The sequence below is a fragment of the Crinia signifera genome, chromosome 8 (assembly GCF_055691185.1).
Source record: "Crinia signifera chromosome 8, ASM5569118v1, whole genome shotgun sequence".
Taxonomy (NCBI): Eukaryota; Metazoa; Chordata; class Amphibia; order Anura; family Myobatrachidae; genus Crinia; species Crinia signifera.
Window position 1 is genome coordinate 36,568,683 of NC_139224.1, and position 20,340 is coordinate 36,589,022.

The window sequence follows — 20,340 nt, forward strand, 5'->3', positions numbered from 1 at the left end:
AGTGCCGCAGCAACAATGCTTAAGGTTTGTCTAGTTTTAAAATCAGAAATAAAGGTTTAAAAAATAAATAATATTAAAAATAATAATAATATATAGAATAATGTTAAAAAAGGCGTAAACATTTCAAACGTCTAATAGGACCATTCCTTTATATCTTGTAGCCATAACAAAAATGATGTAATAAATGCATCAATAGTTCCACCCCTAATGACATCACATATGTGGTGTCACACATTCCCAGCCACGTTGTATCATCTGTTATGAGATTCTTAAGGTGACCATACACGGTACAATTATTGTATATTGTATATCCATGATTTTGCACCAACGTCAGTTGCCCGCCCCGCCGCATGGGAACAATGCCATGAATGCCGGGCATTCCCATTCCCAAATTCCCCGGCCCGCCTCCCCTCGTCCCTCCCTCCCATAGCGGCTGCACATGCGCATAAAAACTTATGCGCAGTCGCAAATATTCGGTCCCCCGTGGGAACGTGTGGGGGGATCGATTGAATTAGAATAACCCCCTATGTGTATGATTGGGCTGCATGTAGAATAACCCTTATCTAGGTTACAAAACATACAAAGTGGGACCTTTAAAAAAAAAAAAAAACCTTGACATTTTGGAGATCTGTCATTATCACAATCGTCCGAAATAAAATAGTCTCACACGCCAACGAAGAAACAACTGTACAGCCGCTGAAGCAGTGATATGCTTACCAGATGTACACTAAATTAAAATGGAAAAAAAAAAGTGTTTAATTTTGCTTCAGAAAGTATGAGTATGTGGCAGGACGAGTGCAGGGACACACGGCAACACCGCATCAGACAAGGCGTTTGCTGTGTGCAGACCATTACGGACTGTACTGTAGTTTGTATTTTACACCTGTTTCATTACAAACGCTAATGTGGAAGAGATCGGTGTTAGCGGCCTGGCCCACTGCTCTGTGCCTGTAATCTACCCCAGTCATGAGTGTGTGTAAACACAGAGTTATTAGCATTACTTTTACCAGGGATTTGCACCACGTCAGTACATCGGGGCCTTCCACAGAGGTTTTTCCTAATAAATCGAGTTGAGCCGACAGGGTGAGTGGCCGTGTTTGGCAAATCACTCCTGAAAATGGGTCACTGTAACGTTCCCCTCTCCAGCAGCCCGACTCCTCCTCAGACCGGTTAGTGCGTGCAAGGCGGATATATTAAACGTACAGAGTGGAGCAGAAGTTGTTTTAAAACCGTCCCAAGAATGAATGTCTGTAGCAACAGTCTCCACAACAGCAGCCTTCCCAGGAGTCCAACTTTCTAGTAAATGTTACATCTGACAACTCTCAGGAAACATCTGGGAATCTGCTAAATGAACTTTTCAATTTATGGCACTATTTCATTAAAGCCTGAAATTCAGGTTTCTCCTCAATTTCATATACATACTGTATATACTGTATTTAATTAATGTATCTGTTTCCGGTGGTTAGTTACAGTACAGATCCAACATGTTAGCTGCAGGTGGGTGATCGATCATTACCAGCAATTAGGCAAAAAATGGTGACAGTGGTTTATCCTGCTCTGACACACAGACGCATGTGTGGGTGAATGCTATTTTGCTTGTAGACCATTATATACAGAGCATACAGCGGAAGTCTCACATCACCGTCCCTAGTTATTCTTTTCACAAGTGGGTCTACTACACAAGATACAGACTCATAGCTCTCAGCATGTCATGCAGAATGCAAAGAGGTAGAAGATGCCTCAGATAAAACAGAGCTCAGAGGGACGTTCATAAGCCTCTCTGCTCACTACATCACATGGCTGTGGTTACAACAGCAAACAGAAAATAAAGGAGGGATTATATCAGGATTCTTCTCCTAGCCTGTTGCAGTGATTTATAATAATAATAAAAAAAAAAAAAACTTGTTCTTGGAATTGATGCTTATAGAGGGCTATGAAGATTTGCTAAACATCTGATTGATCAGTAATGCAACGCACACTGATTGACTCAAGGGCGGATCTGACAGAGCAGCCAATTCAGGTAAGAAGATTACAGATTGGCCATTTGTTACATTATTTTGAATTTGCTCACACAGCTTTGGATCCCTGCTGCCAGTCCACGGTTGGCTGTGGACCACCATACACACAGCCAGATGTGCTGATAGATCAGTTGAGCTGCACAATATGTCTGTAAATGGTGCTCACAGACATATTGGGTGTACAAATCTGCCAAACGCCTTCCGATATATCGGCCGTTGTGTACCCAGCTTTAGACATTCAACACAAATATTTAGCAGCACCCCTTATGGGGTTGATTTCTAAGCTATCACATTAGATCACTAAGAAAATGCCCCTACAATGCGCCGAGTGTAGGGGCCATAGCGATGCGTGGCGATATTGCCCAGCGATTAATATCCAGTATGCTGGATAAATCTAGTAATATCATTGGGCAGGGCCAATGGTCTCACCGGAGAACACTGGCCCTGACAGATTGCCAGACACACAACGCTGACACATAGCTGTGTGCTGAGCGATCTTGCACAGCGTTCTGATCTAGCATCGCTCCATACATCTCCATGTGTCTAGGCCCCTTTAGACTGGAATATTAAAGCAATAAATACAATGATTATAAAAAGGGGACAATATGGCACTCCAGAAGTCCCTTATACAAATGTTTAGACAGCTGAGAATTTTCTCTACTGTTTACCATGGACACTTCTTATTTTATAGCCTAAAGCCTGAATAAACATAAACTACCTTTTAAATCAAGGGTCAGTAAGTCCCCTTAAAAAGTAGGGGCTTCTGTCTTTCTGGCCTCGAAATGGTATTTAACGCCCCAAAATACTTCCTGAGGGGCATCTCTAACCTGCTTGAGTGATAGAGGCACCTTCTGACGTTTCAGAGATCCACTCCGTATATTTTTCATTGGCTGTCAGTCACTACTTTCTCGATATAGCAGCTTCTAAATAATTATCACATAGACCTGTCCAGAACTTATTCTGTACACTTTCAAAGACCATTAATATTTGTCGAGAACTAACAGAATACACAATGAAGGAATATGTAGCAACAGTAATACTAACGGAACATGCAGGAATACAGGCAAACAGCACAGGGTGTGGCTTGTACTTTGTAATAGGGCCTGGCACACACGGGCATTAGTTATAGGCATTCTGCTAGCTGTTATAGAACTACACATCCCAGCATGCACTGCAGCAGTTTTTGAATGGCAATATAGCAAAACTATGGCAGGGCATGCTTGGATACCCGGACTTCTGGAAACAAGTATTTAAGTCAACTAATGTTCTATGCTTACACATAAAAGACATGTTTAACTTTATATGCTGGATTAGACTGTAGAAGCCAGCTTGTCTGGCTGAAAACAGCATAAACTCACCGGGCTATTGGCACGAATGTTTACTCACACACTGGATCTGGGCTCGGGGGTTCGGCTTGTCTTGATTGACGGGTTGGCTGATTTGAATGACGGTTCAGGATAGGCTGGTTGAGGTCAGAGGTGGAGATTGATGAGGTGATGTTCTTGCTTCCAGAAGATTCTGTCTCTTGCTTCAGGAAACGTTGCCCTCCCGCCCGCCCCAATTATTAGTTGGAATTAGTTTTTGAGAAGTCGTTTGCATTTATTCGTTTAGCTGTTGTCGGCTTATTTTGTATTGGCGGAAAGAACGGTAGTTAAATTAGAGCTGTATTTACACTTAGCTGGTGGTTGATGTCGAGATGTGGGCATCACCGATCCAGGTGGGCCCGCATCTGGACCTTAACGATCATCTACTTCGGATAGCGAAAATTCTTGCGGACATTTGTAGTTGAGGGCAGGTGGCCCAATTTTTTGATGACTCGGGCAGAGTGGTGAGCTCTGCCTTAGTGATATTTGCGAGGTCAGGGGCAGAAGCAGAAGGTCAACCCCCTGACCTTAAGGGCAATTGGCCCCTTTTGAAAAGTCCGCTTCGTAATTGAGCCGTTGTCTTGGACGCCTGGCAGGTGGCCGGTCCTTGGCAATTGAGGGCAGGTGGCCCTTAGATCCGGAGTTTGTTATTTTTATTACTTTGTTATTTTCCAGCAATGTTATTTATCTTGCATGCCGTTCTTTGCCCGCCACCTTAGTTAGAGCAGGGACATAAATTTTAGTTAGATTCAAATAGGCCGCCCCTGCTCAAAATAAATAAGCCGTCCCCTTTAAGCCCATTCAGTTGTACGCGTCTTTATTTATTAGATAAGTGGTGTGAGTGTGGATGAATGCCTATGTCTGTGTGGAGTTTAAGAAATTATAATATCTTCATTTATGGAAGGGATGGGAATCCTTTAGCTCTCCACATACTTTTCTACTTTTATTTTCACCTCTCCGGGAAAAGCCAAAAAGGTCAGGGAGGGCAGAGACAAGGCGGACATCACTAGGCCCCACCCCCATGCCACAAAACTCAACGATTCGTGGTCCTGCAGAGAGGGGGCAGGACTTAAATTAAGTGAAATGACGCTAGCCATGTCATTTTAGCCCTGCCCCCTCTCCATAGACCCACAATTTGGGGTAATTTAATCAGCGGGGAAGGGGGGTGCGGGGGCTCTGGGCAGCAAGTGAGAGACTTGCCCACCTTTCCAGGGGGCCAGGAGGCGGATCAGATTTTCGGGAGCCTCGCAGTAGGCAAGCCTGGCCCTCCAGCTGTTGTTGAACTACACATCCCAGCATACCCTGCTGAAGTTTTGCTATTTGGCCATGCTAAAAGTGTTGCAGGGCATGCTGGGATGTGTAGTTCAACAACAGCTGGGAGACTGAATGTTCCCTATCCCTGATTTATAGTATCCAGTTAACAACTTGTGGAAATGTTCCTACTTCCATAAGTGACTGTATGAGCTACCTACAAAGGGTAGATGCTGCAATGTTTGCACATTAACAGTAATGCTACAGCAAAGCACAATTTGCTGGGGTTTGTAGTTCTTCAACCGCTCTCATACAGAAACCGTTCCTTTAATTTAAACTTCATTTTAGTTTTATGAAGAGAAGAACATGGGCTTGGTTGCACTGTAGCTCTTGGCAGTCACTGTGTACAAGGAACTGCCAGGAGAAGAGGCTGCGTGACCCATTCCCTGATCTTCAAGAGGACTCTTAATTTTGTAACGCTGCCTGCTGGGAAAAGGCTGATGTCAGCCCTAAGAGCAGAGCGTTTGGAGAGGATAAGGGGCCCTTTGTTTTCAGCTTAACTGTGAAAATAAGAAAATGGCTCCAGTCTGACAAACAAGAAAACCACACAACTGCAGGTCAGGCCTCAGACCTCTATTTAAAGCGACAACATTTCATTAGAGCTTCTCTAGAGTCAAAACAGCTAAAGAGGAAGAAAAAAAAAGGGTCGTGCGTCAAACTGAAGGATTTCTGGGTAGCTGGTGGGCGCGTTGTGGTCCTAACAAAATATTATTAATAAAAGAAAAATAAAATAAACATCATTGGGGCGGCTCTGAGAAAAACTGCAGCGATTAAAAACAAATAATCTAGTTTTATAGTTCTATCGCATAAATCATCCTGCGTAACATCTTTCCGTACCGGTAACTATAAAAATGTTTCCCGCTGCTGTGGTAGAAAATTAGTGGAACAGTTCTAATTTCCCTTAAGCCCCGTGCACACGGGGCGATTCTAGCAAGAAGCGTCGTGGATATGGTCGCTCAGCGACCATATCCCCATGCATACAGAGAGACTGTTGCCAGGAGCACACGCCTGTGACCAGCCCTGCAGTGGCCGCTGGTCGCGGGAGCATGCTCCAGCAACCAGGGGCTTCCTCCGGCAGAGTGCCTTGTTTTCATCCTGATGAAAACAGGACACTGGGCGATATGCTCGCTGAGCAGTATATTTTTTGGGACTGTGGGAGAGAACCAGAGTAGCCAGAGGAAACCCACCAAAGCACAGGGAGAATATACAAACTCCACACAGTTAGGGCTATAGTGGGAATCGAACCCATGGCCTCAGTGCTGTAAGGTCAAGGGTTCTATTCCTCCCAGATCCCAAGTTTCATTGAGTGATTGCAGCACATTTTTCAAACAAACAAAATGGCTGTAATAGGATAGCCCGATGCTCACAATCAGGCTAAAATCGCAATATCAGCCCATTTTTTTGTATCCGAAAAATGATCTGGGGTAATAGGACACTACTTTGCCCGCAAAGCAAAAGCAAGCTAATATCGTGATTTAACCCAATGGTATTATTGCAGCAAATTTTTGTCATGTGGTAATGTACCCACTATCGACCGATAACACATGGAATCTGGGATAAATTCTCAATAAGCATTGCCACAAAAACATGTCTCCTGCAGTTTTTTATTGGGGATTATGCATCGCGTGCTCGAGGTCCATGAAGCATAATCCCTGATAAGTGCTGGCATTGGGGGAATCAGCACACCGCATTGGGACTAATAGCATAGCACTGTCAAATCTATTAACAGTGGTAAATTACTGCTGGTAACAGTGTATGGCCCTATACCTTCACATAAAACATATCACAGCAGCCACAGCTAAACATCAGAGAAAACATTTACCTCACAGCTCAGCAGGTACATATTAATGTGCTTACACGCATGCACTGGCTATACATAACATTCACCTATAAAGGCTGAGCAGGACATGGAATTGAATGAAGGGTGCATCTGACAAATGTGGGGGATCCCACAGAACAGCATAACTTTGGCATAATGTGAGCTTGGGGTTCTGCATGGCATGAGGTTAAGTGGGGGCACATCAATCAGTGTACGCATTTGTGGTGCTATAATATTTACACAGTTTAATAACATCGCCAGAATATCATTCTGACAACTGCTATTGGTAGGGGCTCCCACAAACCTTATTGTGTCCCTGGTTAAATGCAGTGGGTTCCGACAAACCGTTGCAAGGACCATGGAGAAGTGCATGAAGGTTACACAGACAGACAGACTTGTCTGGACAAGTTCTGTGCATAATGTAACAGATGTCTGCAGCAGTCTTTAAAGGGCCAGATACGCTAAACTTCAAAAATGATAAAATGGAGAGTGATAAACAGACAGCCAATCAGCTCCTACTTGCCATGCCACAGACTGTGTTTGAAAAATGTCAGGTAGGAGCTGATTGGTTGGTTGTTTATCAATCTCTATTTTATCACTTTTGAAGCTTAGTGCATCTGGCCCACAATCCTACAGGGCGCCAACATTTTATGCAAGGACTACAAAGAACAAAAAGCTAAAACATCACCTAGTGCCAGAACCACCATAATAACACAATCCTATGCAAAGGGCAAAAGAACGTAGTGCAAGGATCATAGTGTTAAAAGGTACTAAGGTCTGTAGGGCCCAGAGAATGCAGGCTACAAGGAGTTACTGCTCCATTAAACCCCCATTTCCATTTACAACGTGCTTTCTGGGTTGGAGACACATGGTGGAGGAATGTCAACAGTTGCGTACAGCACAAAATATAAATAATACTCTTTTGGTTGTGAGCCCTTATTGTTTCACTACCTTGGGCTCTGGCTGGCCAATTTGTAACACATTCCTGGGCTGCAGTCTGCCGGCCCAGCCTGTGACTAATACTGCCATGATTTATTGGAGGATAAATAAAACATTGCCTGTCTTCTGATGGATGTGAGCAGGCCAGAAGCTCAGGAATGCCTGGAATGTAGCTAGCTGCTTGCAACTCAGACAGCCAAGCACAGTTCTCTGTTATCAAATAACCTCTGATCGCATCCTTCACAAAGGAATGAGCGGCATCCTACACCCAGCTCCATGCCAGGAAGACAAAGAAGCAAATGGGAAATCTCCTCCTGCTCCCTGAGCCGGCCATTTGTTGGCTGCTGTTATTCATCTACACTGGAGTTCTGTAAGAGAGAACACACACTGCAAATAACCTCAGCGACAACTGCAGGGTCCCCTCCATGTCAGGCGAGCAGCTGTGCTCTCACCCTGCCCAGGCTGACATTTCATGTAGGATACATTTACTGGGTAACTGATACCAGGGACAGGACCAAGTCAGAGGAACTGAAAGGAAGAGAGTGCCTGTTATGTGTGCCGTGCTTGTGCCAAGCTGTTACAGCCGCATAGAAAATGTATTCATCACCTCTTGGCACCAAAGCGGGGTTTCTGTGGGTTGAAGCAAAAGTCATGAGCATGCCTCAAAACTAGTGGTACTGCTGGGGCACCATAACCTTTTACTAATTATATATTGTATATACAGTACATATATATCACACACAAGTAATAGATACACCACTTGAGTGTAGCGTGTGGTCATGCTATGATATACGCACGCCTTGACTGAGGTATATACAACCACCCTATGCTTATGTGACCACAAATTAAACCATAATATATATATATATATATATATATATATATATATCCTATAAAAAATGTTCCCATGTTGCTTTTTGGGTCCCATGTTCTGAACCTTGCCTCTACCCCTGCTGTTGCAGTTCATATGGTAATTTCCATGGTGTACGTAGTCCGATTACGTCTGTGTCTACATTAACAGAAGGGGAGATGGACACAACCGCGCGGTTCTAATGGGAAATGTATGGATGTATGGTCGTGTCATGTGATCTAATGTGGCCAATCACAGGAATGAGCATTTATAATACCATGCCTATCTATACACACATTTTAGTAGTAGTAATATGATTAGTAAACATTGTACATTGACTACATTACGGGAAATAATCTAAATCGCTTTTCGCATTTTAGCTCCGCCCCCTCCTCTGAGACCCGCAGATTGCGGCATTTAAATGCCGCGATCGGGGGGCTCTGATTCCGGGACGGTTGCCCACCCTTCAGGGGGGCCGGGAGGGGGACCCGATTTTCGGGAGACTCCCGGTAATTCCGGGAGGGTCGGCAACCCTGCTATAACCTAGCGTTTGAATCCACCCTACTACTTTCAATTGTTGCCACAAGAAACAGATTCCACCTACTCACTATATATACCATCAATAACCTATTGACAAGGTGGAAAAAAAAATGCACAAGCAGCCTCACCATCAATAACCTATTGACAAGGTGGAAAAAAAAATGCACAAGCAGCCTCACTTATAAGAGAAACATTGTGACACTGGGCCAAATGTATTAAGCCTTAACAAGTGATAAAGTGGAGAGTGATAAAGAAACAGCCAATCAGCTCCTGCTATTTTTTCAAACACGGCCTGTAACATGGCAGTTAGTAGCTGATTGGCTGGTACTTTATCACTTTTTTTTTTTATTAATCTCCACTTGTTAAAGCTTAACCCTCTGAGTGCCAACATCTATGTGCAAAATAGCCACTAAAAAATGCCAGCGTCTCTCACATTTGTTATATAACTTCAAATAAAAAAAGGTTATGTACAATAACTATAGAAGGTAAACATTACAGGTCATTATGATGATTAAAAATGTTTGCTTGCCAATTTTTACACCTATTTTGACAAATTCAATTGCCACTCAAAGAGTTAATACATTTGGCCCACTGTGTGTTATCCATTATCTGTTTAATGTTTGACCAATGCAGTTTACTTTAAACTACCTGCAGAGCGGCTTGGGACAACCATGTAGATCCTGGGGTTTATGCATGCACCTCACAGCTACACTTGTCACTAACAGAAGTACTGTACATAAAATAAGCTTCTCCTAATACATTAATGTAGGTTTGTTTATTGCAGGAGATGTGTCTTACTTTATTGTAATGTGAGTGAGAAGCATGCAATGGGGATGAAGCTATTGTATACAATGATTCCAATACCCACTTCTGCTTAGGCACATCTGACATCAGGGCCGGACTAGCCCACAGGGGGAACACCCTGTGGGCCCAACTGCCTATACATTAGTTACATTATACTGTACAGGACTATGGGGAATTTTCTACAGTGCATTCCAGCTACCAATCTGTTACATAGTCATGCATGCACTAGCAGTATTTATTATATACACATATAATGCTTCGAAGCATGGGTCCCTATCACTGTATTCCCCCAGTTGGCCCTTCATGCCCCAGTCAGACTGACATGCTATGTCACTGGCATTTTCGGGCATCACGGATGGTGTAATGGTTAGCATTACTGCCTCACAGCGCTGAGGTCATGTGTCCAGTCCCCACCATGGCCCTAAATGTGCGGAGTTTGTATATTCTCCCCGTGCTTGCGTAAACTGCATATATACAACATGCTATAAGCACTTACCACTTCAGCATAAATGGGGCATCTTACAGTCACTCCCTTGTGACATCATCAGAAGCGTCCCACGCTCCCAGAGGTCTCATTGCCCACAAGTGCTTTGTCACAAAGAATAGCATTATCCTTTGTACACATGTACAGCACACAAAGCAAGGGCTGGAGAGGTTTCAAAGCTCTTAACTTACATTTTTGTTATATACTTGTGAATGTTACAAAGCCCATTCTGCCATGGTATAGGTTTATATATTAGATGTAGGCACCTTAAATAGTCACAAGTTATGGCACAATACTGCACTGTCCTAATTGGTATAATAAAAGGGGTGTCCATCCAGCCAGGATAAAAAGGCAGCTTTCTCACAAGAACCATAGACTTTGCTGCATAGCATTTTAATAGTATTTAACCCCAAGGAATGGTCTAACCCAGGGGTAGCCAACTCCAGTCACCAAGGAGCTACCAACAGTGTTTTCCAGGTCTCCTCACAGAATCACAAATGAAGTAATTATCTCCACCTGTGGACCTTTTAAAATGTGTCTGTGAGTAATGAATACACCTGTGCACCATCAAGGTTTCCTGGAAAACATGAACTGTGGGTAGCTCTTGAGGACTGGCATTTGCTGCCCATTCATGTAGGGGGCTATTCAATATATGTGTCAATATTTCCCAACAGGGCAAATATTGGCACTCACCTATTCAATGCTGCCGTTAAGGTGTCAGAAACGAACGGACGCGGCCATTTCCGACAATTTGCGGACTCTCCGACACTCAGTATATTGAATACAGACTGCCAATGTACGGTCAGTTCAAAAGAAGAACATCCAGGATTGCAACTGTCAGGATGTTCCGACAGTCGATATCCCATATTGAATCCCCCCAATAGCAATGCACCAATTTTACAGAAGTCACTTACAAGTGAGGTGGAAACATTCTGCTGATTTTGGAGACGTGGTCATTTTCACAGTCTAGTTCATCATCTCCTTGGTCCATACTGTACTTCCTCTTGCTTGGGCTGATAGGCGGCGGGCCCGTCCGATGATTGCTGAGCGTGGCAGACATCGGGAGAGACTGCATTCTGGGATCACTCCGTAATGCTGCTTCTCCTGCAGAGATCATACATGGGTATATTACATTATGTAGAAAGAAAACATTTAACATTCCAAAAGGCAGATAAATACCCAACAATGATAAGACATTATATCCAATGATTACATAGAAAAATCTGAAGGTTTCCTTTTAGTTGGAGTCTAATTCTTCTGAATTCTAAGGGAGTTAATCAGTTGACCTGAGCGCCATATGCATTGTTGGGCATTTTAAGTGTGCATCATGTGTCACTATAGGCCCATACACACTGGGCGACTGAGCTGAAAGCCACTCAAAACAGCAAGTTTAAGCGGCTTTCAGCTCAAACCCACCCAGTGTGTATGACCCGGCGGTGAGTGCTGCTGCGCGCTCCCGCATCATCACTGGGAAAGCCACTCATCTGCTGGTAATACCAGCAGATAAGCGGCTTAAGGACAGCTTTTCATAGCGCTGCGCTATGCAAAGCTACCCTCCCCGCTGACGGCGCCGGGCAGGGGGAAAGCCGCTCAGTGGGTATGCACCGAGCGGCTTTCCCCCCAGCGATTATAGCAATCATCGCTGTCCATACACGCCCAGTCGTGCAGTGTGTAAGGACCTTAAGAGTTAGTGATGGATTTATTGTAAATATTTATTGTAAATAGGAATGGTCACCAGGTGAAACATCCTGCAAGACAAAATCACAACAACCGTAACCCCACCGCAAACCCAAAAATCGGTCCAACGGGTATAGAGACTGGGTGGTGGGCTGTATCTATCCAACCTTCAACCTACTCGGTTTCCTTATAGAGCAAGTATGTCCAACCTGTGGGCCCCAGCTGTTGTGAAACTACACATCCCAGCATGCCTTGCAACAGTTTTGCTATTAGGGAATGCTAAAACTATGCAAGGAATGCTGGGATGTGTAGTTTCACAACAGCTGGAGGGCCGCAGGTTGGACATCCCTGTTATAGAGCTTCAGACTTCTCAGCCACTGTGTGTACAGTCCGTGTGACAGATGCTCTTCTGAAGGCAGAGCTCTAGAACGTATGTGTTGTATTGCTCTTTGGATTTAGGCATTTATCATGTATATCACAGGAATTTGTTACTTTGCTGAGAAATACGGCTGTAAGAAACTGCAGGACGGCAGCTGGCACGGAATTATTTCAGCAAAGAGATTGGGGCCCAGAATACACCACAGGGCTGGTGGTCTGGCACAGAGAGCAAGATGGAACTTTCCATCCCAGCGATGCAGGAATAATGAATAATCAAAGCTTGTGCAGCCAGAAACTTTTCTAGTAAGACCAGGAAAAACCTTGTTTGCTTTCTGTAAAAGCAGCTTCCAGATTCAGGTTTGTTTTCTCTGTCAAATATCTGCTATATATAACATGTAGAAGACAACCGAAGCCGTTCCGGAAGGGACAGGGTCACAGTGCCTCCTGTCAGTGGCCTCTACGGTGCCAACTTTCCCTGCATAGTAACTGCCAGCCGGCGCTTCTCTTACATGTCCTGTCCTGAAATCACTCTGATGGAGACTGTATATCTCACACTGTCCTACCGTTCCCTGACCCAACACTTCATTTACCTATAAAGGTCTCCCTGCTTACATTCAGGTGATTGTGGGCCAGTTTTTAATGCATCATGACTTATGTAATGTGACATCACACAATTGGACTTAATATCATTGTAGAAGAGCCAGGATGCGCGCTGAGCAATCTGTCAGGGCCAGTGCTCTCCGGTGCGGCCCCATTAGATTTGGGGGGAGTTATTTTGTTTCTGTGCAGAGTAAATACTGTCTGCTTTATTCTCACACGACAATTTAGATTTCAGTTTAAACACACTACACCCAAATCTATCGCTCCCTGCACATGTTGCATCTGCCCCACCTGCAGTGCAGCATAGTTTTGTCCAATTGCAAAAATTGCAGCCTTGCCATCAGGTCTAAATTAGGCCCTTTGACCTGGGTTATTTCTGGGTCAGCCCCTGCGAACCAGGGTCAGACCTGCATAACCCCATGGGTGTCATTAGAACTAAACTTTTTTAGGCAAACAAAGATGAAGTCACAAAAGAAAAACACAAGGGAGGGCTGCAATTCGAGGTGAGGGTCAGGCTGCAAATCAGGCTTTGGGGTGTGGGTCAGCCTGTGGTTGAAGCAATGCATGTGATCATACTGGGAGAATTGCTTGGTTTTGCAAGTCATAACTTATGAATGAAACATTTAGGCAGCAAAACCATGAGAAGTTTTCCTGTGCCAGAGCCTTACTCCATGTGCCCTACAGTGAGCTGGATGCCAGTAGCTTAGAACTGGGGATAGCGGTTAGACAAGGCATGCAAAGCATGGCAAGGAAACACTGTGACCGTGTTCTGTTACGCATTTTATCCAACATCTGTGTGCTGACTTAGTTGAGCAAAAGGATCAATGAAATCTATTTTAAGCTCTGACGGTGCATGTTTCACTGCAGAGTAAGCTGTCCGGTCCAAATCCCTGAAGTGCCCATGTATGCAACCATATTTCTTTTGAACATGATTCCATGATGTTCCATGTGCTCACTCCAGATCTGGGAAATCTAGCAAAACGTCTAAACAAAATCTTTCAATGACAGTTCCTTGTATATTAGAATGCTGCCACTCAAGGAATGCATGGGCAGTTACCAATTGTTTTCAAATTGGCCGATAATCATCAAAGTGCCCTGGAGGCTTGCAGACCGCGAGATCTACCATTGTACATCCTGGACCATTCCTAGGGAACATGTTACATCACCTAATCACTTGTTCCTCTCAGTCCAGTCTGTAAAACATCTGTCATTAATGAACAGTACCATTAATGCACTGATCATCTAGACCAGGCCTGGCCAACCTGTGGCTCTCCTGATGTTGTCAAACTACGAATCCCATCATGCCTTGCCACAGTTTTGCTATAAGGGAGTGTTAAAACTGTGGCAAGGCATACTGGGATTTGTAGTTTCACAACATCTGGAGAGCCACAGGTTGGCCAGGCCTGATCTAGACCTTCGGCTCTCCAGCTGTTGTTGAACTACACATCCCAGCATGCCCTTCATCAGTTTTAGAATTGCAAAACAGCAAAACTGTTGCAAGCCCTGCTGGGATGTGTAGTTCAACAACAGCTGGAGGGCCGAAGGTTCCCTGATCAAGTTCATTATAGAGAAACCAGTCCAGTAAGCTACAAGGACCCAACCCATAATCCAATCGATATATAACAATGACGCATGACCTAGCAATCTCATGAGACCGCCCCCCCCCCCCAAGCCTCCACAGAATGCAGTCATTATGTCGACAAGTACAATGTTGTCATTAATAGAGAATCGTTTACGTGCGAGTCTGCAAATGCAAGTTTGTTTCTAGAAACTTGCATATATTTCACAAATGCAGGCACCTGAAAACGGTGAGAATCAATTAGAAAATGCCTATTTGCAGTACTTGTGACGCAGTCGTGCAAATCTACAAAATGTGAGCTGGGAGAAGTATACACTATTTCATAGAAGGAAGTCTCCCGATCATGGAAGAAGTCTTCCGTTGCCATGGAAATAAACCACATTGCGCTGAACTTCCGGTTCTGTCTGTTCCTATATTATTCCCAACCAGGGGTACGTGTACTCCTGGGAGTACTCTGCAGACCAGGTGGGAACATTTGAAAATAATATTGGTAATGGTGGAAGAAGTTTTCCGTTACTGTGGAGACAAACCACGTTGCGTTCAGTTCGGTTCCGTCTGGAGAGTTCCTCGTGCTTTGCCTGCCCAGTAATACACTGGGAGCTGGCCACTCTGCCCTCAGACAAACAGCATTTATCTGCCCCACGGTGACACAGGTGGAGGAAGCAGTGGCATAAATCCCACAGGCGGTAATAGAGACCCTGGAGACAGCACACAACCAGTGGCCAGATACAAAGGGATCCAATTCCTGACCACACACTCCTCCGCTACACGCATAAGGATACATATACGCTCTCTTCCACTCCACTTATAAATACTGTGGATATTTCAAATTGAGAGGAGGGGTACTCCTAAATGAAAAGCCCAATAAAGGGGTACGGGTGAGAAAAAAGGTTGGGAACCACTAAACTGTCAGTCATTTGATTTCTGGTGATAGTTCTACACTGGTTTATTTACAAAGATGGGAGTGCTGTTAAAGACAAACAATCAAACTCTACTAATCTATTTAGCACTTTCTAGAAGATAGACATAATCTGATTTGGTTGCCCGTAGCAACATCACATATTCAGTAGAACTCCGATCTTAGTAAATTTACTCCACAGTGCCTAGATAGACAGTCCATAGGTCGACACCAAAAAGTCAACATGCAACAGGTCAAAAAGTCGACATGCAATAGGTTAACATGGGCAAAAAGTAGACACGTGAAATGTTGACATGAGTTTTTCACAATGTTTATTATTTTTTTGGACTTTTCCATACTTTACTGCTGAGGGAGGCACCAGCGGCGCGAGGCACCAGGCCGAAGCAAAGCAAGCCATGTTAGGGTACTCATTGCGCTATTTGGGGGTCCATGTTGGTATGAACAAAAAATGCGGGGAAAAAAAATCATGTCAACCTTTTCATGCGTCTACCTTTTTCCTTTTCTCCATGTCGACCTTTTGCATACCAACCTTGCCAAGTCAACATTTGACCATGTGGACCTTCTAACCCCGTCAAGCTATAAACTGTGTCTATCTAGACACGGTCTATCTGATAATCTCCACCCCTATCATTTAGAACAAGCTATATTATGTTCTGATCTAGACCTGTATCTTGATACGGCCTATAAGGGCTCAAACTTTGCACTACAGAAGTTAATTATTAAACTACTTTGTGCAGGAACGTGTATTGCATATGATTTTGTGACCGATATGAAAGTACAATGCACACAAAGAACAGGAAAATCAGTTACTTTTATACAATTACTGTAAACCAGAAATTCCACACAAACTTTCTGTCACAGAAGTTTCACATCATATGAACAATTTACCCATCACCACTTATTCTTAAAGCACCACAACCAAATACACAGCACTGTACAGAAATAATACATTAGTCCCCTGCAGCTTACAGTCTGAGGCCTTGATGGCTAACACTCCAGCTGTTGTTGAACTACACATCCCAGCATGCTATGCTTCCGTTTTGCTATTTGGCCATGCTAAATCTGATGCAGGGCATGCTGGGATGTGTAGTCCAACAACAGCTGGAGAGTCAAGGTTAGCCATCAAGGGTCTAAGGCAGGCATGTCCAACATACGGCCCTCCAGCTGTTGTGACACTACACATCCCAGCATGCCTTGCCATAGTTTTAGCATTTCCTAATAGCAAAACTAAGGCAAGGCATGATGGGACTTGTAGTTTCACAAAAGCTGGAGGGCCACAGGTTGACATGCCTGGTCTAAGGGGTTCATTTATCAGTGATAATACTCACTGTGAGTGATCAAACTCATTGGGTAGGATAAATGACGTTGCAGCCAATCGGCTCCTTTCATGTGAAAAATGACAGTTGAGAGCTGATTGGCCGGAGTACCATTTATAATACACAATGAATTTCATCATTCACAACCTGTTTTATTACTCATTGATAAATAAGCCCCTGAATTTCTTAACATAGTTGAGGTCCTGGTTGGATAATCAAACTCCTAGCCCCAGTGTTGTGAGACAGCATTGCTATCCACTGTGCCACTGCTATTTCCAAACAATAATTAGAAAAGATTGTTTTTCTGATTATTTCCAGAGCCAGACATATTTTCATTTTGCGGTCATAGATTCCCAAACTGCAGAAGACAAATGTGCTTTTGTTTATCGCGTTCTGCGACCGTCTGGTAGATGGATTCCTCAAAAGGAATTACCCTCCAATTTTGCAAAATTATTATTTTTTTAATATAAAATTTATTAACCATTGCTCGCTCATTAAAAAAACGAATAAAAAAATGATTAGATGATTTCATTATTAACTTGTCTGCTAGAAAAATAACCTCATATTAAAAAGTGTAACTCAATCCTGGAACAATATCTGCAGTAGAGCGACGAATGTTTGAATTCAGCTTCCAGGGAGAGAACAGTTGTTGCACAGGGAAGACAGAATTACATTTGAAGTGGAGCCGGACAGGTCAGACAGTCCTTAAGGCAGGATAACCGTCTCTGTTCCCAAATGCAATTAAATAAAGACGGGATTACTACTCAGGGTGTCAGGCAGTACTGTATCGTTTATTGAAAGCAGTCGATATCGCTATTGTGGCAGACTCCCCCTCCTAACATTATTTTTGCAACACACCCTGTATTAGAACCCATGACCTACCTGTCTTAATGGAGACAGACACCTTACTAATACCACTTTCACACTGCCTAAACGTTTTAAAAAACGGTATTTTGAAACGGTATTTAAAACGGGTCTGAGCCTTCACATTGCAGTAGATTACCGTTTTAAATACCATTCACATCAGTCAACACGTTTAATCCCCTGAACACGTTTCAAGGGAAGCGGTCATCTATTAGAATGAACTTAGGTCTACAGTCATTAGGTCGACCCCACTAGGTCGACTGGCAGGAAGGTCGACCTGACTTAAGGTCGACATGGGCCAAGGTCGACATGACTTAAGGTCGAATTTGCATAAAGGTCGACATGAGGAAGGTCGACTGGTCATAAGGTCGACATGGGTTTTTCACTGTTTTTTGAGCCGACATGTGCCGACAGGCGGTATTTCATGCCCTACCATCCACTAGGGTGTGGTGGGAGAATAAAATAGTGTGCCGAGCGCAGCGAGGCACCGTGCCCGAAGCATTGCGAGCGAAGCGAGCGACGCGAGGGTCCGATTCTCATTGCCAACTGTGTCCATGTCGACTGTGTCGACATTCGGATAAAAAAAACAGTGAAAAAACCATGTCGACCTTATGACCAGTCGACCTTCCTCATGTCGACCTTTATGCAAATTCGACCTTAAGTCATGTCGACCTTGGCCCATGTCGACCTTAAGTCATGTCGACCTTCCTGCCAGTCGACCTAGTGGGGTCGACCTAATGACTGTAGACCTAAGTTCATTCTGACAGATGTACCGCTTCCGTTTCAAGGCAGCCAGCCTATCACAGGTCTGTAGTCTGTTTTTTTTTTTTTTTTACTAAATACCGTTTCAGAGCCATTCTCACTGCATAAAAAAACGGCTCTGAAACGTGTTGGACTCTGCTTTTTAAACATTTTGAAATACCTGTTATCTTTAACCGGTAAATGAACTCTGGCGCTTACCCACTGCAGCCTTAAACGTTTTAAATGAAAAAAAAAAAAAAACGGCAATATACCGTTTAACAAGTGCGGTTTGAAAGGGGTATGATTGAGCTATTTGGGGGGCACCAATATTTATCTTGCCTCCGGGCAACTGGGAAGAACTTACGCCACTAGATAAGGGTCTTTATTTTCCAACACAGCACACTTATATGTAACATACCCACTAGCACACAGGACGGGAGTGTCTGAATTGCATCTACAGTAAATCACATTGCCGGCTTGATTAACGGCACAAGGCCGCTGGTTGAAAGAGGCTGGCTTGTGTCAGCAGCAGCCAATATGCTTTTAAACTAAAAGGCATCAATATATTTTAATATATCTGCACCTAGATTTAGTAAAACAAAAACAAAAAAATATTTATTTGAGAAGACCTAGCCATTAAACATTTCAAGATGAATAATATTACAAGAGATAGAAACCAAAGTTCTGACCTCTCACGCAAGAGTTGTTGTAACCATTCCAAATTCCCAGGAATTTAATGCTCTCAAATAATCATTGAGCAAGACATTAATAGTCAGGAGAATAGATGATCCAAGAGCAAACCATTATTTCAGCCTTCAGGGCGGGAACGTCTGCAGTATTAATGGATGTTGTATACAGTGGGGGCCAATCCAGGGCTGTGTGCTATTTCCCTTTGCAGGCAGATCTTGTGGATTTAATGAACAGAGCTGGCCCACCTGCAAGTGCATACTGGTGAATACGCACTTTATTCGCCTCTGCCGCATTAGCGCCCACGCAATGGAGCACAAATACAGCAGATGCGGGCAACTGTCGCTGCGTTTGTAACTCACACACACACACACACATATACCTCTGATGATTATAATCATAGAGCTAAACGAGTACGGTTATTATTATTATTATTATTACAAGTTATTTATATAGCGCACACATATTCTGCAGCGCTTTACAGAGCCCTGGTGGAGCTTACAATCTATATTCCCTACCACATGTACACGCACACACAGACATTCTAGGGTTAATTTGTAAGAAGCTACATAACCTACCAGTATATTTTGAATTGTGGGAGGAAACCAGAGTACCCGGAGGAAACCCACGCAAGCACGGGGAGAATATACAAACTCTGCACAGTTAGGGCCATGGTGGGAATCGAACCCATGACCTCAGTGCTGTGAGGCAGTAATGCTAACCATTATGCTGTCCATGCTGCCCGAGGCAAATAAGGAAATTATCAGCTAATGCGCCAGATTGGATATCAACTATTCCAATGTCCCTATTTGGCAGAACAGAGGTTGTCATTTATTTATTCCACAATTATTTTGACGTTAGACTACATTTTACAGATTAGTCTGTATTGTCTGTTTTAGGTCATTCTTACCCCCAAAAAGGTGCAAATGCCGCTGTTACTACTCACTTCTGGGTATACTGTAACTATATTTAAAAAATTTTGTTTTCACTACAACTCAATCTTTCTGTTTAAAAAAAAAAAAACAATAACGGAATGCTAACCAGGAGGTCAACCAGAATAACTAGGAGAATGAGGGCTGACTAGCAAGACAAAGGTCAAGTATCAGACTGGCTTGTCTCATATGTCTGGTATGAGGTGCTGTGAATGGCCTTAAAGAGTTAATACACTACATACTGTACTTGCACTTTGAAACTTTACTTCTGAGCTTCTGGCCATCAATTATTTCTAGACAACTAAAGTGACTAGACTCAGTCTCCTCATATCTAACTATGTAGTGTCAAGCGGTTTAATATAGTTGTGGTAGAATCCCAGATGTACTACGCAGTCGACATTAAAATAGGACAGGCTGCTTTTCCGTACTTGAAATCCCTCATTTTCAGGAGTTCACCTTAGCCAACCACAGGTTGTGCCGCACATAGAACAACTTGTAACACGTATTCCATATGCTTT

The 20,340-nt window shown here is 43.6% G+C and overlaps 1 protein-coding gene across 3 annotated transcripts in view; it reads right to left on the reverse strand.

The window, feature by feature from the left end:
- VGLL4 (vestigial like family member 4) overlaps window positions 1–20,340 on the reverse strand; it is a 103,129-nt gene that overhangs the window by 8,164 nt on the left and 74,625 nt on the right. For all 3 annotated transcript variants that reach the window (XM_083156157.1, XM_083156155.1, XM_083156156.1), the window contains one exon: window positions 11,044–11,233. In XM_083156157.1, the coding sequence (XP_083012283.1) occupies window positions 11,044–11,233 (190 nt within the window). The remainder of the gene's footprint in view (window positions 1–11,043; window positions 11,234–20,340) is intronic.